Here is a 26261-nt window from a genome sequence, read left to right as displayed (position 1 = left end):
TGAACGAATAGGTTCATCATAGAGGTTCATTGAAATGGTGGCATGGGACATGAAACGGAAAGCCGACAACCACCTGTATTTAGCACAAGGCTACGAGGAAATCCATACGGTTTTCATAGAACGAAAGCTATAGTTGCCGAAAAATCTCCTGATCAGGACGAATTTTTCGGCAACTATAGAAGCTTTCTGTGAAATCTGTATGGATTTTCTTGTACCTGTGCCATGTACACACGTGTGGTTGTCAGCTTTTCTTTTCGTAACCCTTCCGCCACCTTGGGGAGTTACACAGAGCTCATTTGCAATATTCCGTGGCATGAGAGCTTGAGACTGAAGAGTTGGTTTGGCATCTCAAATATGGGCTATGAGACCCTCACCAGGACGTTGGGAATGCGCCGGCTTACAGCAGAATTTGTGCCACGGATTTTTACAAATGAAACGAAAGCAGAACCGAACGAAAGTGAGGGAAGAGATTCTGGGATTAGGTTGCATCTGATGAAAAGTTGAAACATTTCTTCACTGGGGACGAAGCATTGTTTTATATTTTTGTGCGGGAACAAGAGTCCTGCATGCGCTCCTCTTGGAGAGCTCTTCAAGGGGAGCATATCGCAACAACTTTAGTGGAAATCAGACATCAGGCATACGGATGTGAAAATTTGTCCAGTATGGGAAGGCCTTCTTAATTTTATTTATTATTCTCATTCTAAAGGTGTCAGTCACCATGAATTTCTTCCATAATGGAAGACGGCCAATAAAGATTACTACTGTAAAGTTCCAAAACGTCTTCGTGAAGCATCGGGCAGAAAAAAGGCGAGCGCTTGGGAAGAACTGCGCTGGATGCTTCACCATGGTTGTGCACCTGGGTTAGAGCACCCACCAGGCCCGTAGCCAGGAATTTTTTTCTGGGGGGAGGGGGGGCACTTGCTGAAAACCTTGACTATTTGAGAAAAACAGCTACTTTTATTGTTTATTTTTGATAACAACACCTACTTCACCAAAATTTCGGGAACGGGGGGGGGGGTAGCCCCCCCCCCCTGGCTACGCGCCTGGCACCCACTATCAATGTTAGTTTTCGGCCTTTAACTCGACGCCGTTTGTACCCCCTAACCTCAATTTTCATTACACAGAACCTGAACAGACACCCCCCCCCCCCCTTTTAATATTTGTCTTGTCGTTATGCTGAAGACCCAGTGATTAGACCTCATTTCGAATGTATTAAGGAAAATTGGCTAGTCGAGCTATGCAGCATCCCAAACTAAGCGCTGCTGCCGCTGTGGGCTGAAAAGCTGGACTCCTTGTATTGACTCAGAAGAAAACTTCTAAGAGGACATATCTTATTATTTAATAAGTAAACGAAACCAATTTGTACTTACAACGTTCGCGAACTATCCGGACTGACCTCGCGTATTTATCGTCTCCCCCCATGTCTACGGTCATTCCAACAGTTACCGGTGTTCCCGTACTATACGACAAATACAACCTTGTGCCGGCGATCTTCGTCCTGTGCGCCGCTTAGGACCAGAGGAGTCAATAATTTGAGCGGATACGTGAGCATTGGATTAAAGAAAGAAATGGAAGTGAAATAACAAAGCAGTTATATGGTAGTTCGAGAACTCGGCGGCCTCTCTTCCCACAGTTCAGTGGTCGCACTTTCCGGCGCGGCAGGCCTCGTGGTAGACTAGGTGGGCTTCGTGCACCCCATTGTCAGCTGCGTACTTTATCAGCTTTTTGGCCTCCCTGTAATAGAACAGCTTCGGTGAGCACAAGAACAAAACATTCCGGGTAGTGCGTCGGCGAATCCACCCGCAAAGGCTGGTAAAATACCAGTACACGCATTAAAATGAAAAAAAAAAAAGCGAAACCGTTTGAGGGTTCGTTGATGCATATTGCATATACTATGTGTTGGCGCTGTGTTTTGGCTGGAAGCTGTTTCCAACCACCATGTATACGTTCTTCCTAACGCGGACCAACGCTGTTGACAACGAAGAGCACATGACCCGAAAGACTTAAAGCTGAACATTTTGACAGATTTGCCTGTCTGGTTGGGTTAATTAATTAAGACTTTCAGAGGGCTCCAATAAAAAAGTGGGTTTAGCACAACTCTGGGCCGTCCAGCGTGCCGAGGAAGCCGCTTCGAGACAAGGTCTCGGAACCGCGTCCGCGGTGGGTGCCCAGGCCCACTAAAAAGACGCCGGACTCAAATCTCATTGATTTGACAATAAAGTTTCCGTTCTTCTTCTTCTATTTCCCGACGTTTCGGAATCAACTCGGTTCCTTCTTCAGGGGTAGTGACAGCGGAGTGTCGAGGTGCAACTTTAAACTTCTCTCACGAACCAGCTGGGGAGAAGGAGGGAAGGCGTGTATTCTTTTGTGGTGAGAGCGGTGAAGGGGTTGTGAGTGCCGGTAAAGTCCCTAGGGAGTGTAGTTGCCGCGGTTGCGTGGGATTGATGGGCTGGGGCGGCCGGGGACGGTTTAACTCACTCGTGACATTGTTTGCATTGTTTTAAAGACGATAGTCTTTCTTGGGGAACTTAAACGCAGAAATTTTGGTCTGTCTGTCTTTCTGTCTGTCTTTCTGTTTGTCGGCACGTCCCTCGATTCAGCCACTCGGCCAAAGTTGAACCACTTGCCCAAGGGCCAGCCGTCTTGAACTGGTACGGCTGTTCATACTTGTGAACGTTGTCGATTAAAAAGTAAATATCATGCATATCTGAGGTGCAACATCACTAGGTAAGTATTAGGTGGCGTGTTCCTTTAATAGAAAATGCATACATACGTAATTTTAAGGACCCTAGTTTCTTAAGCTGCGCAGAAAATGCATAAGAATGGAAGCTTGAGCGAGTTGGTATGCGTTCATCTTTGTTGAAACAGCGCTCACTAGACGACGACGAAGTAAAAGAAGGCACAGGACAGGCAGCGCCTGTCCTGTGCCTTCTTTTACTTCGTCGTCGTCTAGTGAGCGCTGTTTCAACAAAGCTGAAAATGCGACTGCGCTGAAATTTGCCTTCCTCCGTGCCCTTCGCACGAGCTCATTGTTGTGTTTCGGTTTCGGTTCTGTTGCACTGTACGAATGCCATGGATTGGTGTTGAAAAACTTTAGTTTTGAGAAGGCCAAGAAGGTGAAAAAAAAATATTTAAAAAATGAAAAAGCAGCGTTGTGGGCGGCCTTCAGGCTGCCGGTTGTGGGCGCCGCTCTGGCGTTCCTGTTTTACCCAGGCGACGTGTAAATGAAAGAGTGTGTGGAGAGTACTCGTTGAGTGCGGACGTTTCTCTGCTTCAGCGCTTCGCGCCAAACCGCGTTTTCGGGCTGGCTGGCGTCCCCGCCGGTCGCGTTGGTCACCGCCGGTCTTCGCCTGCTGCTGCGCCGGGACTACCAGCACGCAACACAGCACTCATGTTTCCCGACGTATTGCCAGATGGTGTCCATTTCTCACACAGCGCCTCTTCTATCGTCTTTACACGACATTTGCAGCGAAGTACGCACATACGCGGCCATTTTTTTTTTTTTTTCTGTGGTTTCCCTTGCAACGGTTCAAGTTGCCTTCGCGGTGTTTTGGGTGAACCACGATTCCAATGACAGCCGCTTTTGTTGGTTAGTTTCTGTTAGGATTTCGTTTTTTTTTTAAAGGCAATCTTATGGTCGGCATCTTCCGAGGGTTCTGCAAGGGGGTTCCGTTGTCCTGAGAACGTCCTGACGTCGTTTTTGCGTTGTTTAATTCTTTCGCTCAAGTTTTTTTTTTTTTTTTCGCCAATGTATGCGGCCTGGCAGTCGGAACATTTGATTTTATAGACGACGCCTTGCGCTGTTGATTCCGAAACGTCGGAAATAAACCCATTTTTTGGTTGGCGCTCCTTGAAAGTCTTAATTGACCCGAAAACGTACGTGATTCGATCTCGGCCGTGACATTCGCATTTCGATGGACGCGAAATGTTAGCGGCCCGTGTACTTCGATGTAGGTGCACGTTAAAGAACCCCATGTGGTCAAAATTTCCGGAGCGCTCCACTACGGCGTGCCTCATAATCATATCGTGGTTCTGACGCATAAAACGCCATAAATTATTATTATGAACCAAGTGCACGGTCACGTTAGTACGTGTTACAGATAGAGATCGCCGAAAATGATTCCGCGGAATCGGTAACGAGCTGTGCTCCTAATCTATGTGCGATGCGATTCGCCTTCAGCACAATAACTGTCCCACGGCCTCAGCAGCACAATGCTCCGCCAACTACGTTTCTGCAATACTAGTGGCGTAGGGGTATGGTTTGGGAGGTTCAACCCTTCTCGAGAGAAACTTCTGGCTACGCCCCTGCTACAGACCTATCGTATAACCTTCTTTTACTTTTTTTTTCTTTCATTTTCTCCGCGTTACCTACCGTGAACATGGCGGACGACACAAACCCGAGCGGACATAAATTGCTCGCAATCTTCGAGCAACGATAGTCTAGGCAATAACGCGTTTGGCACTGGCAAAGCAGCCTACGTGTGGACGACTTCCCTGTTCACAGTTTCAAACATAAACAAACGCATTGGTCAGCAAACACGGGTGCGTGAGGTTGCCGGACTGACATGTCCAGTAGACATTTCACCCAGAGAACGCGTAGTGTTGTAGTGCTCAATACCAGTACAGCGTGCCATTGGGCTATTGGTGACCATGAGAATTCAACCTGTCGAGCACAGAAGAAACGCCACAAAGAAAGCGGACAACAACAGGACACTCCGGGACTCCTGTCAGGCTTCTCTTATTTTCTGATTTGAAAATTCTACTTGCTAGATATGCGTCTTTTTTCTTTTGATTTCGATCTCTGTCTTAATGTACATATAACCAACATGAAGTGGGGACTTCCGGGGACTGACCCGTGGCAGAGAGACGTCTAGGCGTCTTGGATCAACCAAGCTCTTCCTTGTCTTAATATATGGGATCGGGTGACGCGAGGCGTAAGCGCATATTACAGACAGGAGCATTCGCCTCGGAAAGGTCCCACGCAGTATGTGCGAGTCAAGCGCAGAGCCATGTATAATCTTACCCTTTTTGCACGTCGGTGGGAAATCCCTGCATATGACCGACGGCCAAGTTGTACGCCGAATGTGCGTGTCCTTGGTCAGCAGACTTTCTGAACCAGTAGAATGCCATGCTACTGTTCTTGGGTACCCCGTTCCCTGCGAGAGAGAATGATGCATGAAAGAACTGGAATAATGACGACAATGTGTGCTGGAACTGTCCACTCCTCAGGCAGTACAAATCGCATAGTATGATCATGCGCCTCAAGCCTTCACCTATATACGAGAGTCATATGGCAAGGCCCATGTGATCGCCTCGCCTCGTTTTATTAACGCTTTGCTCGTTTATTTGCTCAAAATACAGGTAAATGTTCATTGTGTTTAACATATCAGTGGGCATAAAACACTAGCGGACATATGTTTATTATGTTTAACATAACAATGGGCGTCGTAAAACGATAAGAAAGAAGGAAAACGAGAGCAGGTGATGCGTGCGCACATTAGACCATTACCATGTTAAAAAACTACGCAAAAGTGTTCGACGCAGTGGAGGTGCTAGCAGTTATGGAGGCAACGTGCGTAGAGTGAGAGAAGAGCAAAAATTTCTTTGGGTGTATCTACAGAAATTCCACAGCTAATTAGTAAATTTCTTCGCAAGAAAAGCAAAAAAATTAAATAAAAAATAATAATTAATGCGATTAAAGGGACACTAACGAGAAAAACGATTTTTCTCGTACTATAATAAATTACTCTTTCACGATACCAAAAACACCCTGCTTGCTGCGAAAAGACGCTTGGTAAGCGAGTAAACGCACAAAGAGAAAACGCGGATGGTGACGCCACCTTTAAGTTCCCGCACAAATCGTCATGACGTCATATGTTTGGACAGCCTTTTCCAGGGTCTACGTAGTTCCTAATCGGTAAAAATTAAGTACATTGTCTTCTGAGGGAGCCGGAGACTTAGCATATTAAGTTTCAGGAAATTTAGTAGAGCCAATGTGGCCAAAATACGAAAAAAAGAGAAACACTTTGAAATCCGTCACGCCAGCATCGGAGATTTCGGCGGGAAATTTAAAAGTGAAACTTTTGACATTGATTTTCTCATCTATTATTAAACCTATAATGGTGAAATTAACGACACTGGAGTTTTCAGAGTATAGCTTATCAGTCTAAACTAATTTATCGTTTTACTTTAGTGTCCATTTAAGGGTGGCATCAGTCAAAGAGAAACGGTGTCTTCATTGCATGCTTGGAAGAAGTATATATATTCAAACTGTCGTTCGTGGAGAGACATAGCTGTGAGGATCAGTGTAGAACTTCTCAGTGGTCTACAGCCTGCATATGACACGGTCCTCTTCAGCAACTAGAGAAGAGTTGTTAAGACGATATTGGCGATTTTCATTACCTAGAGGGATCGCCACAGTCGACCGAGTAAGGGGAAATACCAGATACTCCGCATCAATGCTCAGCTGAGCCTCATCACAAATTTTCCGGACTGTTATACAAATTGCGCCGTTTTGTTAATGATGATTTTCCGACACGCAACGAAAAAGCTTCGCGTGGATAGCACTTGGATGTAAGCTAACCTCATAGGTAGTAGTTTGGACATCGTATCTAAGTACTAGTAAACCAAACTCTGACTTCTCAAAGTTCGTTCCTCAATACCGCATTTGCTTTCTGTCGTCAGTACACAAGGCAGGACACCTCGATCCGAAAAAACAATCAGTCATCGAATAGCCCGGCGTCAGTGTGGTTACTTTCGACGCTGAGGTAAATGCTGATTTGTTAAGGTACTGATACGCCTAGTGAACCGTTACGATACCAGAGCAAACACGATTTCCAAGTTGCGTGGCACTGAGTTCCATTAATGCGATTTATATGGGCCGCCAGCAGTGGACACGGGGTCGCGCGTATAGAGGGCTTCACTGTTTACTAACACAGGCCCTGGACCGCTTCCGGTTTCCTGCGCTGGCGTAGGCTAGCAGGATTGGCGGGGAACAAAAGCCTTGGCGAGTAGCCCGTAGAGTTCAACACTTTTCTCCCTGTGTCTAGCAAAATATTTGAATTAATTATTCTTCTAAGTTACACACAACACTAAAAGAGTTAGTCTTTAACTATAATCGCCTTTCTTTTATGTGAAACTGGAAAAAGAGTATTCCCTTACTCTGACAAATCTTAAAAAAAAACGCTTTACGCTTCATTGTTGCAGAATAATAAATGAGGTGACCAGAAGTTTCTTGAGGTACACCACGTGCTCCTGCTATCGCAATCTTAAAACCGTCTATAGCACTTGCAGGAGAGCGGTATAGCTATCCCTGGCGCAGAGCAAAGCAGTTGAGATTAGTGATTTGTACACCCCACCCCCTCCCCCGCCATCACCCCTTTAACACACCCCCAGGAGAATCCCGACACCCTATCACCCCCCCCCCCTTTTCTTCTCTTACAGAGAGGCACTCATTGTAGTCCTTGATTATGCCACAATGTCTGCTTGTGTCTCTACTGAATCGACTGTATCTTACCTGTCCATGACATCCATGGTAGTACTCCAAAGGTTTCTCAGTTACTTGTCGGTGACATGGATGTGATCCATAGCAGGGGCGTAGCCAGAAATCTTTTTCGGGGGGGGGGGGGGGGTTCAACCATACTTCATGTAAGTTCGTGCGTGCGTTTGTATGTGTGCTGTGTACGTGCCTATATACGCAAGCAAAACAGAAAAATTTCGGGGGGGGGGGGGTTGAACCCCCCAACCCCCTCCCTTGGCTACGCCCCTGATCCATAGTATAAACCCCTCAAACCACACTCCAGGCTACGCCAGTGCACGAAACGTTTTAGGCGGTTGTTGGTCTCTTCAGCACTGAAATCTTTTAATGTTGAAAGGGAACCTTTTAAAATTCCGCATATGTCCGAATAACCAAAATGATAACAGTAGTACAGCGTTTGCGCCAAACGTAGAATGAAAATAACTGCCAGAATTTGTTTGAGATCGGCACTGACCACCGAAAATGCGCAAACAATTTTTGTTGTTGTCACTGCTTCAATTCTCAGTGAGCTGTATCGCAGTGAACAACGTTATACAACGTTCCATAAAGCGTTATGCCTAGACAGGAGCTCACCATGCAGGTACTTGTGCGCGACGACGTGCTGGGCGTGTGCGTGTCCCGCATGGGCGTACATATGGTTCAAGTGAAAGTGCACCGCTTCCTGGTGGTAATAGCCCAAGTAGACGAGCACGAACACCGCCGCCGCCCCCAGCACCTGCGACGACCCAATGGAGAAAATCAGAATCTTCCAGGTAGCACAAACCTATTTCGTATAGCCCAGTTTCCGCTCGCTCAAGTCGTCTACAGTCTTGCCTGTGCAAGCCCTGCGCTAGCCTTGGAATCTCTCAACCCTTCCTGAAGGCGTGCTAACGCTTCCTCTGAATTCCTCCTGATGATGCCAACTCGTTAGACACCGTGTATGGACGAAGTAGGTCGATGCCACGAAAGATCAAAAAACGGTGTATATTTGATGTTTCCGATTTTCCTGATAATTTTGTATGTTGTGCACATATGACTGCACAGCACGAAATCGCAGTTCGTTTTCAAATAATTTTTTTTTTTTCAACACAGGAAAATTCGACAAGTGTCGCCGGTTGACGACGACCATTTTACGAAGAGTGCGTTTTCGTAACTTCGTAACCATGCTGGCAGCTACTGAAGCTATATATTACAAATATCTTTCTTTTTAGCGGAAGTAGAAGTAAAGAGGAAATAGCTCTTATCATTTCATAGAATTCTGAGCAAATTATGTATTTTTTAAAAATTCACGAAAAACGCTGCGTTTTTGAAAATCAGTCAAATTTGGGACGCTATGGCTACTTCTGTGTACATCTTAGCTAGTTCATATTTGCAGTATGAATAGGCCTTTATGTGAATGATCAACCTCTGCATTTGTATTTCTCTAATGATTTTCAAAGTAGTAAATTTTCACGCTCGAAACACCAAAAAGAGAAAAGTGCTCCTCCATTCAAAAAGCTATAATAAAAAAAACCCCAATCTCAATTTTGTTCAAAGTCCCCTAAAATGTTCTCAAAAGACTGCAGAATGATATTATGAAAAAAACATGTTGCATCATTTTTATTAGAACAAAAGCAAAAAATGTCAAACATTGTGTTTCCAGAGCGTGGTGGCTACTGCGTAAAGGACATCTCTATAGTAACAAGAAACAGTAACACGTCTTTTTTCTTCTCTGAGCTTCGCTAAACAACAGTGATGATCTATTGTCGGAAACTGGGAACTGTTTTGTAAAGAAAAAGACCGTAGTGTGGTTAGCGCATGGGAAGTGTGATACCTAAAATTGTGTGTACGACTTTACAGGCCCCCTTCTTGGGGGTATACATTCAAAACCTAATGGCGGGGTCAGGACATCCGGACCCCCACTCTGGATCCGCCCATGATGGTGTGCAGTGTTGCAAGCTTCTTAAAAATAAAAAAATTACCTGCGCTTTTTGTCAAACTGGCTGATATGCTCGCTACTCCGACCTTACTTTATAGCTTACGATGCTCTTTACGTCTGATGTATACTGTGGATTTTTATGCTGGTTATGCCAGTGGATGTGTCGTGTTTGGCACTAATTGTCCTTGCGCTCTTAATAAGAGGCGAAATTTGGGAAGTACCGACCACCCTTCTGATGACATTCACTAACGTTTGAACGCGAGTGCCCGGAGTCCGCGTTTTCAGACAATTTCAGTCGTTTACATCCTTATATATATATGGTGTCAACGGCGGGGAATCGAGCCCGCGACATCGTGTTCAGTAGATCAGCGCCATGGACACTGACGTACTGTGACGATATCAGTGAAAATTCTTTCTTTTGATTCTTAAATTTGTGCTCTCCGCGGCACAACATGCGACCTTGTCTGTGTTTTTTTTTTAAAAATAAGGGGGACGATGCAGTGTTTACCCTGCGTGAACATTTTAAGATAGCTGTCCGCCTTGTTTTACGGGTCTTCTATTTCAGCATTTCTTCAAGCAAAAGTTTCGATGGTGTGTGAGTCGCTCTTTAACTGGGTCCACTAATATATCTTGTGCACGCGCTGCAGTAGACTCGCATACCATCGGAACCCTTACGGAAATGTCATATATGGCACTTATATAAATTATATGCGGCCATATATGAGTATATATGTCTGCATATGTGGCTACCGCTTACCATATATGGATGTAAATAGGGCCATATATGGCGCGATTGGCCCATATATGGAGACAAATACAGCCATATATGGCGCGGCTGGTCCATATATAGAGTGAAATGCTGTCATATATGGCACGGCCACACCATATATGTACATCAAGTAGATCCATATATGGGGTTGTGCTACCATATATGGGATGAACAACGTATATACGGCACGAGTTACTAACATATATGGGGATTGTCATATATGGCAATACGTACAGGAAAGTGGCCTAATTGGTATCTACACCAACAAGAGTATCAAGTATAAACATTGTTGCAATGCAATCATAAAAGATAAAATAATAAGGTATATGTACGTGTCAGTGCATGGTTCACGCGTGTATAGCTTGTACTGAGTTTTACATGAACTTTAGGTTTCCAACAATAAGTGGCAATTATTACGACGTCATTATTATATATACGAGATGTTTTTACAAGGGCGCTATCCTGTCCGCACATATAATACATGCAAGCTCCCAAACCTCGCTCATTAACTAAGCCGATGTGTATTGTTGTGGTATATAAAAAACGCCATGCATGCAACTTCTATTGTTCACAGTAATGCATGGTTAAATAAAAGCTAGTTTTAATGCAGCTTTTTATCTCGCACATCAGTGGACAAACTTGCTGATAATTCGAAGTTGGTGATGGCTATATGCTGGACACTTCATTTAACGAGGTTTCTGTGAACGTTGTTTACTCACATCTGGGATCACTTTCAGTTGACATTTACCATAATAGTATGCGCAGAGCAATATTTGAGGCAGTATTTTCAAAAACAAAAATAAGACAGTACTGTAGAAGGGTACGCATTTGGGCTGGTTGGTTCATGATTACGGGTGAGAAACAGCGCTAAAAAGACGGGACAAGAAAGGACACGAGACGACGGCGCTGACTAACAACCAAATGTGCTTTATTCCTTCAGTCAGCATAAATATACTTCACCACTAACGTAATGAAAAAACAGAAAACTCAGCCTGCGCAGAGGCAGTAAGGCCAGCAAGTCAACCGAGAAGAAGAGAAGAAAAGAAGATGCACTAAGTGCAGCCTGCGCAGAGGCAAGTGCCAGCAAGTCAACCGAGAAGAAGAGAAGAAAAGAAGATGCACTAAGAAGCACAGGCAGAAGTTTGTTGAATGTTGTCAAGAAGTTGTATACAAGATTCCACTTTCTTGCGGGCGTTACTATGTCGGGCAAACGGGGCGGTGCGCTAATGACCGCATGCGCGAGCATTTGAACAAGGTACAAAAACAAGCTACAGATAGTCAGTTATCTCTTCACTGTAACAGTTGCGGTTGCCATCCATCTTTTAACGATGCCACTTTCTTGTCAAAATACCATGACGAGCGCGCGCGCCTCATTTCAGAAGCTTATCACATCTACAATAGCGGCGAGGCATGTGTAAGCTTCCCCTCGATTTCCCTCCTTCCGAAGGAGATAGAATTCTTGTCTCGTTGATCGCCTTACTGCCTCTGCGCAGGCTGAGTTTTCTGTTTTTTCATTACGTTAGTGGTGAAGTATATTTATGCTGACTGAAGGAATAAAGCACATTTGGTTGTTAGTCAGCGCCGTCGTCTCGTGTCCTTTCTTGTCCCGTCTTTTTAGCGCTGTTTCTCACCCGTAAGACAGTACAACTCGCAGGCCTTATGCTTACATTAAAAATTGGTGTCGTGCTCATGTCTTGCAAGGATGCGCTTTGCGTTTCATTTGGCTGCGTATAAACTTCTTGAATGTGCAGATCGTCACCTTAATGTCCATTTGTAATGAGTACATTCAAAGAATTCATTTGATGCGAGGTTTGAAAGCAAAGCGTCAGTTGAACCTCACTCGATACATACTTAAGGGGTATACGTTAAGAAGTGTCCAATTGACGCACACACGATGCACATTTAATTCACCAATTATTAAGCGCTCAGAATGCTGCAGTTTTATAACACCGAACTCACCAGACTTCTATTTTGTGCGTGTCATTTCTTGATCGGGATCGCTAATAACGTGCACCAATTGCCTTAAATGTTACCTTGGAAATGCATTTATCACGAGACGTTTTTGTGAATAATTAAGGGCCTTACATAAACCAGACTGGCCATTCTATTTACAGCGCTCCGTAGAGCAGCCACGTAATAAATAAAACTACATGGGGCTATGTCCTTTCAACACTAACAGTGTGGCGCATATGCTTGTGAACTACACGCGAATACGTATACATATGCGCGCACGTGCATAATTACACGCTCGCGCGCAGCGGCTCATGGGTACGCGGACACACCCGTTTGTTTCAATTGGGCCATATGATTTTTGCCATGGGAGTAATATCGTTGATTCAACGTTCATCTAGGGGTTGTAGGAACAGTACATTTATTATTATTATTATTATTATTATTATTATTATTATTATTATTATTATTATTATTATTATTATTATTATTATTATTAAATCATGAGAAGAAAGATAAATATCCGGATCGAACACGTCGTGGCAGCCAGCGTACGTGAAGCAGCGAATTGCAGATTCTACGAACGCCTCCCTCAAAGGACATGCACCTGTGCCTCTCGGCAGCCAGCGGGGATAGAGCGAGCCCTATTGTCCCGAAACCCGCGTGACTAGTTAAACGCGGGGCTCCTTGCACTCGGCGGACACAAGCGTGGACAAGCGATTCCGGTCTGAGGGGTGAGCAACTCGGCGAATGCATACTGGAAACTTCCACTGCGTGCCGACCAGAAGGCGCGTGGCCCATCTACGGTTGCGATAAAGAAAATAGCACACGAAAAGTTTAACTTGTAAGGTGTTAATATTGCGTTAATAATTATGAAGAGTTGAAACTTTGTTTGCCAATTAGCTTCGCAAAATTTACTGCAGCGACAACTGTGTAAATTGGTGATCTCACGGACACCTTAGCGCTGCATCATGATCGAGGCTGTATCCATCCGCGCCGCTGTTGCTTCTTTGCTGACCGGAGCAGTATGCGCGGCTAATGTTCGTCACTTGTGATCTCTCTTGCTCTTATTTCGTGTTCAGCGACTGATTTGATTTTGCACTGACTTCAACGCAGACCTGAGGAATTTACTTCTCTGCACGTGGTGCAATTGTGGATGCAGAGGCAAGTGTGTTTTTCTGGAGAGGCCGTTGGTTTGACCATCGTTAACTTTTGGCGCGGAAAAATGGACGCCTAAGCTTGCGTGCAAGTTTTCCTCGCATCTTCCTTTCTGAAAAGCTGTACGGATAAGTGTGGTCGTCTTAAGTTGTGATTAAGTTCCTTTGGATTTACTGGCTCAGTACATCACAGCCTCTGCTAAATTTTAAGGTAAGTTTATCGTTTTCATTGCCTCCTTACGCAGTACTCAAAAATTATGAAAACTCACAAAGCGTAGTGCATTGCATGTTTTGATTAGTATATGACTGCATAATAATTGTGGTTACGTGATTAAGACGTCGTATGCTAGCTATTTTATTTTTACAACACCATTTTCTTTTGTTTTTTCTATTTCTTCCAGACATGACTCCCCCAATTTATCGGAAGCAAGCGCTGTACCAACTAAATTATGGCTTTCGTGTTATTGTAGTTTTCGTAAAAATAAAAAAAAACATAAATATATCTGGATATTTTTTTTGCTTTGACATTTGAGAGAACACCAAAAGTCAATTACAACTTACGCAATTAACAAATGAAAAACGGTTGGCAATCCGCATCCCCAAGTATGTGTCATGACATTTATGTGCCCGTGTCCTAAATTGTCGGTTCTCGCCCAGCTTTTACCTTGTTTTTAGAATTACGCTTGTCTTGAAGATAAGTGCACACGGCTAAAACGTCTTGCGAGGGCAATTCTAGAAGACGGTGTACAGTACTCACGGATTCAAACGGGACAATGTAGGACCAATTAACGCACATACTTTCGTCTCCACCGTCTTCAGTTCGGGTCATATCGGCGTAATTTCGACTCGAACGCGTAGACCAGAGCAACATTATATGTAGAGACCAGATTAGTTGTGATATGATGTGGTTATCTCGAGCGGTTGCGCATACCAGTCGTTATACTAAAAAATGTGATCTCGCCTTTGAATCCGTGAGCACTGTACGTAATTTTGTACAAGTCGACAAATTAAACCCGACTGATCTGCTTAGGGCTTGCAACTGATTAAAATATTAATGTTTTAGTAGCTGTATCAAAAGCAGGCAACGTTTTGAAAACACAATTTTTTAGCGTCTGGTTTTCAACAAATGTCACTCTATTTCTACTCGCACAGAGACTTATAGCCGCCATTTTTTCACTATACTTGCATATCACAAGCTTGCGTACCAGCCGCTATTGGTCGAACTCCATAAAGGTTAAATATCATGTCCCCTAAATCATTCAATGCACACGCAGTCCCCATGGTCAGTGGCAAGTAGATAATTTAATTTGTCTCGCAAAAGAATCCCAATTGACACGCAAAAATATTCTCAATAAAAACACGGTGGACAATGTGTTTATGAAACTGAATAGTAAAAATACGTTCTTTGTGCGCAAAACGTTTCAGAAAAGACAGATAGGACAGACCGCACTCCTATCTGTCTTTCCTGAAACGTTTTGCGCACAAAGAACGTATTTTTCCTTTTAGAATGCAGTACCAACCAGCCCAAGTAGCCACCCTGTTGAATAGAATATGTCGATAAGCACTCAATTTACACACAATGTATCTTTTCGTGAAAAGTTGATATAGCCTGAATGAAATCACTAAAAAGAAACTAGAGCGCAACTTATTTGCATGCTTTTTAGCTACATGGGCACAGAATGCTTCGATCGTGCATGTTAAAAGAATATAACTGATCTGAATCTTAGCTGCCTTGCCAAACTGTTGTTGTGCAGTGAATGTCTCCATACATTAAAATAACTTGACTAACAGTCATGTGCTGACCCCAAACAGTAATGAACAGCAAAATGACAGTTCTAGCAATAAAGCTTTGAGGATAACTGTAATTTTTCTTGGGAGGGCAGTGAAACAGCTCACAACCCTCGTGTTGAAAACACGACTGCTACTGCAGACCGTTGGGTGGCATCAATAATCATGGAGCATTAATTCTAGCTGTAGAATGATTTCTGCAGCTTTAATTTATGCCGTGCTCACAAGCGGAATTCATATGTAGCATTCATCTATATATGGCTATATATAAAAGTACCCATATAAAGCCATATATGGCTTGCATTCATATATAGACCTCATCCATATATGGGTATATCAGGAATTGGGCATATCAGGCCATATATGGCCATATATGGCACATATCAGGAATTGGGCATATCAAGCCATATATGGCTATATATGGCACATATATGGCGAATATTCATATATGGGCCTGATATGCCCAATTCCTGATGTGGCCATATATGGGAATTTTTATATATGTCCATATATGGGATTTTTGTAAGGGGGAACAAAAGGAACGTTGCCAGATTCTGAGACACTCGCTATATTTGACGGTAGTAATCAGTTTTAATCTACCAACCTAAGCCGGCTACGCGCTGTTCAGGGAACATCAGCTGTGTTTTGATGCATGAAGCCGTGTGTTAGTGTAGCGTTGTCTGTGCAGTTGGCCCGATTGATAACAGTTAACATTTCCACCTCTTTGTGAATAGTTTTTACTACGCACGCCCTACCGATAATGCATAACGAACAAAGTTTCTCCGTTCGCTGGTAGAAGGGTCACTCGACAGATTCGCAGCTCGATGCAAAGCGCTTAGGCCGTGCTCGCGCGGAGCTTCGACTTGCAATGAGGAGACACCTGTATCCACGTTCTTTTTCAGCTCATTGCTGCCGTGCTACAGCACATAGTGCCATAAACCAGAACAATGTCCATTGCAGCATGCAGCGGCGAATGTGAGTGAGACGTCACCCGAAAGCTTCAATCAAAACGAAAGGTACATGGCACACAAAATTTTATCGCCGTTGAAAAGACTAAAAAAAAAACATCGGTTGCGCCTATATACATAGCTTTCAGTGCTTGTCTCATCTGTTAATCTTTGCCGTCCGTCCTGGTTTGCATTGAAGTTTTCAGCTTGAAAGAAAAAAGGGCTGTCACGTGTACTAGAGTGGTACGTGGCAACAGAAAACGCAGACAACGGGACACTATGGCAACTACGAGATACACGACATAAACGAAGTTTCAGGGGCTTTAACACGACGCTTCCATAAATAACCGTCGTATTCTTCTGTAAAAGTATTCAAAATAAAGACAAAACAATATCCGCGTGTTTTATATTGTGGAAATTCTTCTTTATGTTTGATATGTTATGGCAAAAATGACAACGTTCCAAGATGTCAGTGCTCTTGTGGTTAGCGGTCTCGCGGCCCAGCTTTTCCTCTAAAGTCAGTATATTAACTCTATGGCTGCGCTCGTTCCTCGGTTATCGTGAACTACGACCAAGTACCGGCCGCGTTGCGGGCTCCATCTTGTCCACAGCTGACGGATTCCGGCGGAGATTAAACGTGAGTGATTGATTGATGGACTATGTATATATCTACATTAGCGGACCCCAGCTGGCGAAATCTGATCGGCAGCCCCGCTCTTAACGTCGTCCAATTCACCCGTGTGTTGCGTTCATAGCCAGCGCTGCCATGCATGTTGTTACTTTGTTGACAGGTGGCAGCACACTGCAAACAAAGTGTTCTCTGATCCCAGAACGCAGAGAAGGCGAGGCAGCCCTCGTCGGATGAAATTCGTTAGATTGATTTTGACAGTGATGTTCAAGAGACCGTGCACCTTGAGGACGAGGACTTTTCACTGGACATTGATGGCTGTGAAATCACCGATAGCGACAACGTCGACGGAGATGCTGCAGCAGCGATTCTCTTTAACGTACTTTGCTGGCTAACCATCTGTACGGCAAGCTTTTCACAATCGTAAGTCACTTTGACTCTACTCGATGTACGATAGTGCTGAGATCAAAATAAAAGCATAATTGTTCTGATGCGATGTACGTAGCGCAACGTTTGTGGCCGCATGCTGACAACAAGCTCGACGAGCGGAAGCGAAACGTGCAATCGCGTACACAAGTCGCGCCGCTGTGTTGCCAAATGAACTTGACCATTACTGTCCGAACGGCTTCGCTGTTCAGAAATTCTTCGACGTTGCGAAAAGCTTGCGTGTGCATTCGTTTCGAGGTGCTCGTCAAACCTGTAAGATCCGAGAGAAGTTAACTGTGCACTCCCGAGTTCCTCACCACACGAGTAATGATGACAGAGCAACATGTTTAGAAACCGTCGTCACGCTAAACATGCTGCCCTGTGCCGCAACGATGGTGTTACTCGCTAGTGGCCTATTACTACGGCAACTTCGACAGGCAGGCACGGTACGTATACTTGGAGTGTCGTTCAGTTCATACGGTTTCGTTAGCACGCACTGGATTTCATAGAGCATTATTGTTGCACGGTAACGGAGCCGAAATATAACCTCTAACATCGCGGAAAATAATGACGTAGCGAGCATTTCGCGCTTTCCGTTGTTTGGGCAAGTATTTTGGTATCATTCATTTCAGTGCAGTTCATGACCTCATCCGGTGAAAGTGGCACGGGCCGTGCGTCCGCACGTCCTATCCGTTCCTAGGCTAACAAACGGGTTGACCCTCCGCCTGGCGCACTTTTGAATCGCACAGCGCCACCTATAGTTCGTGGGCATCGCGAACATTTTTATCCCAATGTCAGAATAAACTATGGGGTGGTAATATAGAAACTTTAGCTCTTTCGTCATTCGTTTAACACGCGCGCTGCACTTTACGCATCATGATTATGGTGTGGTGTTCTTTACCGGTGTAACAGGGATTAGAGATTGCCACAAGCAGAACTGAATAATTAAAGACTGATATTTTCTTCTAACATGTTACCATATGTAAATTTTGTAAATACGCAGCGCGTCAGCATTCCTGCTGAGACATTGTGCATTCTTATAGATTGTGGCAACAACTTACTGTCGTACTCCCCGTGTGGCACAAAGGTTTTTACTCTGAGGGGAACAGCGCAAAAACGGGACGGAGAATCTCTGACGGAGATTCTCCGTCCCGTTTTTTGCGCTGTTCCCCTCAGTATGATGTACCAACTGGCCCTTCAAGAAACACTTCTGCAGTTTTTACTCTCTCCTTTCATAAAAATCGGGCCACGGTTGTATGAAGCTTTTCCTTTCTTTTTCTTTTGCTGGTCAAGTATACAACTTTTCATTTCACTGGAATGGATTGTGTCTAATTAACAGATATTTTTTTAGATATCGGCGTGGCACAAGTTGTCGATTCCTCCCATAAATGTTGTATCGAAATTATTTTCTCCGATCACTGCCTCCCACAGGCGTTATTCACATAATGCAGCAAACATATTTAGGTCGACCATTAAGGCTACGCTGGTGGCTGTTCTCTTACTACCAAGTGAAGCAATATAAGCGGATTTCTTGCTTCTCTTTAGCATAACAATAAATAGGAGGCCGACACAAGCGACACGGCCTTTGAAGAGCGCCCACTGGATTCACCACCCTGATAACCAATGGGCTTATCTTTCCTACATTTAGGAATAATAATAATAGCTGGGGTTTAACGTCCCATCCTACATTTAAGAAATGAAAGCTGTGGATTACTGCGGGTTTTGAATTAATGACATATATCTTCGTAATTAGGGCCTTGAGCATATAGAAACCGCAGATAAAGTTACGATAGCTACCCGAATGGCAGGTAATAATTATTTTTCGAAAATGTGGTAGCTGCAGCTGTCGCCCTTTTCTTATTTCGTCGTGGTGATTTCACCTCAGCTGCCTTAAGAAGGAAATGACGACTAAGACACTGCTATCTATGCTGACACAAAGCTTGAATATTTAGAAATATCTGCTTGCAAAATCGTTAACTACACGACCGACAAAAATCTTTCGCGTCCTTTTTATATGTAACAAGGGCAGAAAGGCCTAATAAATTGCGATGACATTGTGTTAATTTAGACATTCTTTAACTGGGGGCTCCGTTAGTTTGAAGTGTTTTAGCTATGACGGTTTTCGTAATGCATTCCATCATTCAAATGGAATATCCTCTCCCCATTCACCGTATCACGGACATTTACGTCAATTATACCTTCTATGACAACAAGGAAACTCATCGACAGAGCTCCACTATATGAAAAACAATGTGTATCAGCACTCACCTCGCTTTCATCTATCGGATCACGACATAAATATTCCTTATCAAATTAATTTTGTCGTTTTAAAAAAATAAACCGAAGGTCACATATCAGGCATACAAATATACTGTCTCAGTAAACATAATAGCGCAAGGTTCTGTTTGGTGTCGCATAAGTGTGTTGCCAGACATGGGGGTCAATGTTGCCAGACTGCCGCCAAATCTGACGGCTAAATCTGTCCCTGTAGTTTCAGATTTCCCTTGAGGCTCCTGCGTAATCCGACGTGCATTTCGCAAACGCCCAGGTGCGGTCCGCTGACACCGGCCGTTTTAATTACAGACCCCTGCGCGTTGCAAATCTCGGGGCCCTTTCTTTCGCTGTATGCACCGTTCTACAATTAACAGACCGGACTCGATCTATTATTTGTAGATATTATTAGATAGATCTATTATTTGTAGACTATCTGCAGGGTCGTGTCAGTAGGAAGTCGGCGTGCTCGGACTCGATCGTGTCTCGGAAGTAGGAAATTCACGCGCAACGACGCGTTATCAGAGGAATGTGAATGGCGTCGCAGAAGTCCGGACACTGTGGGTGGTGTGTTTCAGATGCAAGGAGGCTTCCTTTCGATGCGCTCAGAGTTCCGACCGCATTTCTCGACGGTCGTATAACCTATTAAGCAGGTGACTGTTACCACGTTACAACATATATGAAACGTACGGTGGTCCATCTTAGATAGATATATCTAAGATGGATGACTGGAGAGTTTAGACACGTCACATATGAGTTGATTCTGCTTCCTCAAGATGCTCGATCGCCACTGCTGGACGACACTCCTAGGTCTGAGCTGCTCGTGGGAGGCGCATCTCGCTGACCTGTAAAGGGGGAAGACCCGGCGAGCCGCTATATTGCCTGCGAGGCCCTGGAAGGGGGGTTTCACCCACAATAATCACGAACATGAATGCATTAATTGAAGCTTAGGCTGTTCGTGATTAGCAAGCGCGTCATTGTGCATAGTCGATACGGCACGCACACCTATAGCTACGAAGATATTCCTACTTCAAAGACAGAGTCCGAGCGATGTGTACTGTACACACACCACACAGCGAAGGCAAGAGCCCCAGTTTCCACGTCGTCGCGCGTGGTCGGCTCGGCGAGCCCACCTGTACAGAGAGATCCCCTACCTCTGAGACACGATCGAGCGCGATTGTTAAAGGAAGCACTCCGCCTTCTGCGACGCTATTCAGTTCCCCAGCAAACGCATCGTTGTGCTTAGTCGACATTGCACGCACAGCTACGTAGCTATTCCGTACTTCAGAGACACAAGTCCGATCTATTGCAGCACGGCGCACACAGCGACCGGACTCCTGCGACGCCATTCACATTCCGCGGTAAACGCGTCGTTGTGAATGGATTTCCTACTTCTGAGACACGATCGAGTCCGAGCGCGCCGACTGCCTACTGACACGATCGAGTCCGACCTGTTAATTGTAGAACCGTGCACACAGCGAAAGAAAGGGCCCCGAGATTCGCAACACGCAGGGGCCATTAATTAAAACGGCCGGTGTCAACAGACTGCACCTGGGCACTTGCGAAATGCACATCGGATTACACAGGAACCTCACGGGAAAGCTGAAACTACAAGGCCAAATTTAGCAGGATTTAGTAGCTTCTGGCAACATTGACAACTAAGTCTGGCAACGCACTTATGCGACGCCAAACAGAACCCTGCCCATATTAGGAGTAGGGACATACGGTGGAAGAGTGGGATGGCGGTTGTGCTTGAGACGGATGGAGTCGGAGATGTTGACGGCACTATTGGCACTGGTGCGGGTGACGGTCCTGTGGGTACTGATGACAACTTTGCTGTAGTACGATGGGACGTATTCCGACCTGCGGTGATTATAAGATAGGATATGTCTAGTTGAACTGTTCTTTTTCCAAAAGCTGCTAAATGCATCATCATAAATTTTAAAAATGAGATTCTAAAACCAGTTGTCACAGCCTACTGTTAGATGATGGCGAGTTCTTTTAATGTAAAACGAAAAAAAAAACAATACCTATTCTTAGTTGATTTCAAGGGTCATGCAACACCCACTGGCCTGCTGGCGTAGTTTTTTTTCAACACCATGTTTACAATATCAGCCATTCTGACGTCATAGTTTTTTTTTCTACGCTGTAAACTTCTTTATACTACACTAACCTAAGAAAGTTAACTAGAACTAGCCTAACCAGCAAGTGCACACCATAAATACGTAATAATCGACATAAATATCCAATTCACGGACTTTACTTGAACAACCGGATTTGTGAAAATCCGCTTCTGGTGTGTAAGCAATGTAATGTTTCAGTACACTGTTCTTCAGGGTTCTATTGCTCAATATCCACGTAATAGCATAAAAGGTAGTGACGGACCGCTAATATAAGCCGGGGCCAATTATGGATCATCAATAAGTTTGAACTGTTCCTAATAGATACGATTTTATATTTTTTGTTTTTATATTCGTTGAATTTTTACGGCACTGACCGCCTAAAACCGATACGTAGGAAAACTTAAGCGTATCTAACAGGTGGAGTATCCGATGCTCAAATAAATGAATCGTCCCGCAGTCCTGCGTCGCGTATCATAACGTAGTTCAAAAGCGAACCTTACTTTTATGAGAGCAAATGTAATACTTTAGGAGCGCCCTTATCTCCTGAGCTATATTCACAGAAGGAACTAAGGGTGTTTGGTTCCCAACGATATTATTGCAAAATTTCTTTATCTCCGAGGTACGATAGCAGGGCGAATGTGCGGTCGTCCTGAACTTGCTGTGTTTGAGTGGTGTAGGAAGGTTTAGGCAGAATGCAACCCGAATGCTACAACTGCGGAAACTTAAAACATGTACTTCGTGCGAGCTAGCTAGACTTTTCCGCAAAAGGTAAGATTTTACAACAGATTGTCACCTGACACCCAGACTCATGTTGACGTTTGTCGCCCCGCATGGTTGTGAGTGGGAACTTTTCTGGCGGTATCGGCGTTTGTATTAATGCTGCGGAGGCATGGAGCATTTGCTGGCATGTGACAGCAAAATTAACTTCCTCGCGTACCTTACACGTGGCACAAACGTTTTTATTCTCAGCTCTAAAGGAAGCCTGAACCTGGTTGCAGAAAGTTCATTTTGTCATTCCAAACGAACGCCGGCTTCTACCCTCGTGGAATGACGCGTGATCTGTAGCGAAGGCGGCAGCGCACAATTTAGGCAAGCGGACAAGGACATCTAGCGCCTCACCTCTTGCATGTTTTTCAGTGTGCCTATGTTTCGAAACTTCGCATATAACTACAAAATTAATGCTTCGTCAGTTTGACGAGCCGTTTACGTGCACAGTGTGAGTAGACTTACTACTGCTCAAACAATTTCCTCATAGCACACTGATGCAATTTGCCGTTTGTTGCCAGTCAGTGCCGTTTACACGAGGGCGTTTCACTTGAAATGCGACATGCGATTCTACACTTTTCGTATCCCCGTAAGCACAGTGATTCGTTGTAATAGAAAACTATATTTGCAAGAAAGGTGAAACGGCGTTCTAGTTTATCATACTCTCTTGGTTTCAATGCCTTAACAAAATCTCCATCTCAGTGGGGTAGCCGAAGGGCACAACCTTGCTACAATCCAACTGTCCGTTTGAAAGTTGGGTGATTGAGTTCTCCAGCGACTACTTTTGTATTCGGTACGGATATAGGGCAGCTACATTGAAACATACACTGTGAGCATATGCTGAACTAAAACTCACTGAATTTCATGGGCAGTACAGAAGAGCACCCTCTACCAAAACGTATAGGTATCTGACGAGTTCACTGCAGTTGCCTTTTTTGTAAAGATAGATTGAAGGACCTAAATGGAGGCGCCCAGCGACCACGGTCGAAAACAAAGGCGCAAAATATAATTTCTGCAATTTCTTGCGTCTTTCAGGCGCTTATTTGAACAATAGAATGTGCAGATTCAAAGTGTAAAAAATGAAACAAAAATAATTCATAATAAGCAGGAAGAGTCGGGCGTATCACTATGGCGTAATAGCTGTAAAGGTACTGTATACGTGGACTAAGACTCATGCATCAAACATTGCTCGAACAAGTCTTTCTGGAAGAGCATCCCATGTTCCTTATGGTGCATAGGCTAGCATGAACACCCCTTGAATTTATCGGTTCTCATTTGTACGTAGAACAATTTTCGTCAATTAGCGGATAAACGAGACTTTGCGCTCATATATACAAGAGTAGCGTCCGGAAAAAAAGCGAGGAATTCTCCGAAATTCAGGTCATTTTCAATAACAGAATTATTTTTTCGCAAATACCTAGATATAGAAGGACATCTTAAGCGTAACTTAATTTAAAAAACTGTCGCGAACGCTGGTATTGGTTCACATTGAGGTTAAATGAGCTCGCATATTTACGCGATAATTTAGCACGATCTGAAGAAGAGAAGCACGTCGGTAGCATAAGTTGTTCATTTTATTGGCCATAACATTTCAACAGTTTGCCTTAATTTCTGATAAAATGTCATTTAGGTGAAAAAGCAGCATTGTATGGATACAATTCGCACACTTCGTGAATGCAACTACGGATAAAGATGCGCCGGTGATTGCATGTCAATCGTATTGACATTCTAGTGTGTTCTAGCGAGTGTAATGTGATTTTGTAAAGTAATATAACTGCCAAAAACGCAACCTCAGGTGAATATCAGCACTCACCACGGTTTATGTTTTCATACTATATGCAGCCTTCTGGGTCTCGTACATCGCGTCATAAAGCTTGTCTTTGTATTTGGTGTACATTTTCTCGTGACTGAATTTAGCGATGTTGAAAGTACGCACATCCATGTACACTTATTCACTCAGCAGTTTTGTCGAATCCGTTATGTGTCGCAGCTATTAGGAAATACAGCACTTGTAACATCCATTAGTCAAAGTCTCCAATTATAGCGAGTTTTAGTACTGCGTACATTGCGTACGTAAAAGCCTTGCATAAGCAAGAACACTGCGTATCACGTAGTGCGCATGAGCAGGAGCTCTGCGCACGCGCTCTATGCAAAACGTGGCGTTCTTACGCATGACCAACACGGACGTTGTGTACGCAGTACTAAAACTCGCTAATATTGTTTGCCTTAGTGTTAAACCAAAGTATTGTATTTATTTTTGTGGGTTTTCCTAGCACATTTGTACATGGTCTACATAGTTATGGGCAGCGCAGATCTAGCGTGCACAGCAGTTGCTGGGTAGAATAGATCTTTGACAGCAAAGATGTTTTTGTCCCGCCATGGTGGGCTTCGAGCCTTTTATTTTGATCCTGTCACGATAGATAGCAATAGTTTCTGAACCCGCTGTAATTGCTTGTGTTTAGGCATGAGAACTGCTGCAAATGAATTGAGTGCTGAACGTGCGCTATGTTTTTTTTTGTCGGTTACACACTGGTGAGAACAATGGTCGTGTGAAAGAGCAAGCACTACATGTGTAGCTCGAGCGTAGTGACAATTTCATGCAATGAGATGCTTCCGTCCAATCCGAAGGGTCCACCTGCAAAAAGAAGTGCACAATGAATCTCCTCGTAAACATGATTTATCAAAAGAATGCAGCATACTACCGAAACAAAGGATACTACCCCGACACACAAAACAAAGGCACAAGCAGGAAAAGCGCGGACGAATTATCAGTCGTAGCAGGCACGCCATATAGATAGATATATGCTGCTCGGGAATTTCATATCCGATACACGTTCATATTTCTCTCCCTAACCTTCCACGTATTTTAATTCCGATAAGTAACGGCGAATGAGGCACAGAAGATGCGCGGCAGGATACCAACAATGAATATGATTGCAAAACATCCCTGGAAAGCACATTTGAATCATGTCTCTATAAAACCTTGTGGGCATTAAAACAAATATAAAAAATGTGCATGCCAGCAAGCACATCTCTGCCCAGCTAAAGACAAGCGTTTCTGCACCAATACAATAGCCATTGAAAACACATTGTGTTCGCGCCGTCAGCTTCGCTTATTTAGCACGCGTTTTAACTTGCAACCGTCATTAATGTCCATCTGTGCAAAAATATATATAAAAAAACATCGACCCATCTAAAGGTATTTTATTTCATGCGTGTTTACGATTAGTGTAACGCATGCAGAATGCGAAAGTATATGTGTGTCTTATAAAGCTGAAAGTACAGTGCTTGCTACTGTAATAATAATAATAATAATAATAATAATAATAATAATAATAATAATAATAATAATAATAATAATAATAATAATAATAATATGTTTTAAGTTGATGAACAGATATAGAGCTATGACCAGGGTGTCGGAACGAAATGGTTATAGTTTCGGTTTTATTTTCGTTCCACCGCAAAAAGTTCTGTTTCAGTTCTATTCCGGAACGAAAAACAAGGTGTCCCGTAATGGTTCCTAACGGTTTTTTTTTTTATCCAAAACTTTTGGTTTACGTAATCATAAAAAAACATTGGATTTGTGAGGTAGTTACATGCCCTCTCGTAAGAAAGTGGGGCAAGAGTAAAACACGTTCTTCAGAGGAGCGGAAGTAAATGTACCACGAATTCCTACCAACTAGCACAAACCACTGCGGTATATTATTTATTTTCTCAAAAGTCAATTACGATATTTTCTTGTGGGCTCAGTGCTTTCTGTCAAGGGAGCGAGCACGATCTTAGAAGCAGCACGTCACTCTCTGATGTGCGATACCGCTGTTCTGATAAAAAAATCACCAGGCTTGCGTGGAACACGCAGCACAGTCACAGCAAAACCTGTAAGGGCGGCCTTTCCGGAGCGCGGTATAGCCTCTCTTGGGACAACTAATACAAGTACACATGCAAGGTACTCACTACAGTATAAATCATCGTAATTTTTCTGAAGTAGCGAAGTTCCCAC

General features: G+C 43.9%; 1 protein-coding gene across 1 annotated transcript; it reads right to left on the bottom strand.

Annotated features, from left to right (window-relative positions):
• Positions 1-1136: 1136 nt before the first annotated feature.
• Positions 1137-8252, bottom strand: LOC119377111 (secretory immunoglobulin A-binding protein EsiB; the record flags this gene model as incomplete). Its single annotated transcript, XM_037646710.2, has 3 exons — positions 1137-1734; positions 5024-5156; positions 8111-8252. Coding segments are annotated over 3 exons (375 nt in total), but the record flags the coding sequence as incomplete, so codon positions are not given.
• Positions 8253-26261: the final 18009 nt, after the last annotated feature.

The sequence above is a fragment of the Rhipicephalus sanguineus genome, unplaced genomic scaffold (genome assembly GCF_013339695.2).
Source record: "Rhipicephalus sanguineus isolate Rsan-2018 unplaced genomic scaffold, BIME_Rsan_1.4 Seq350, whole genome shotgun sequence".
Classification (NCBI taxonomy): domain Eukaryota; kingdom Metazoa; phylum Arthropoda; class Arachnida; order Ixodida; family Ixodidae; genus Rhipicephalus; species Rhipicephalus sanguineus.
The sequence above is the reverse complement of the archived record's forward strand: the minus strand, read 5'-3'. Positions and strand labels throughout refer to the sequence as shown.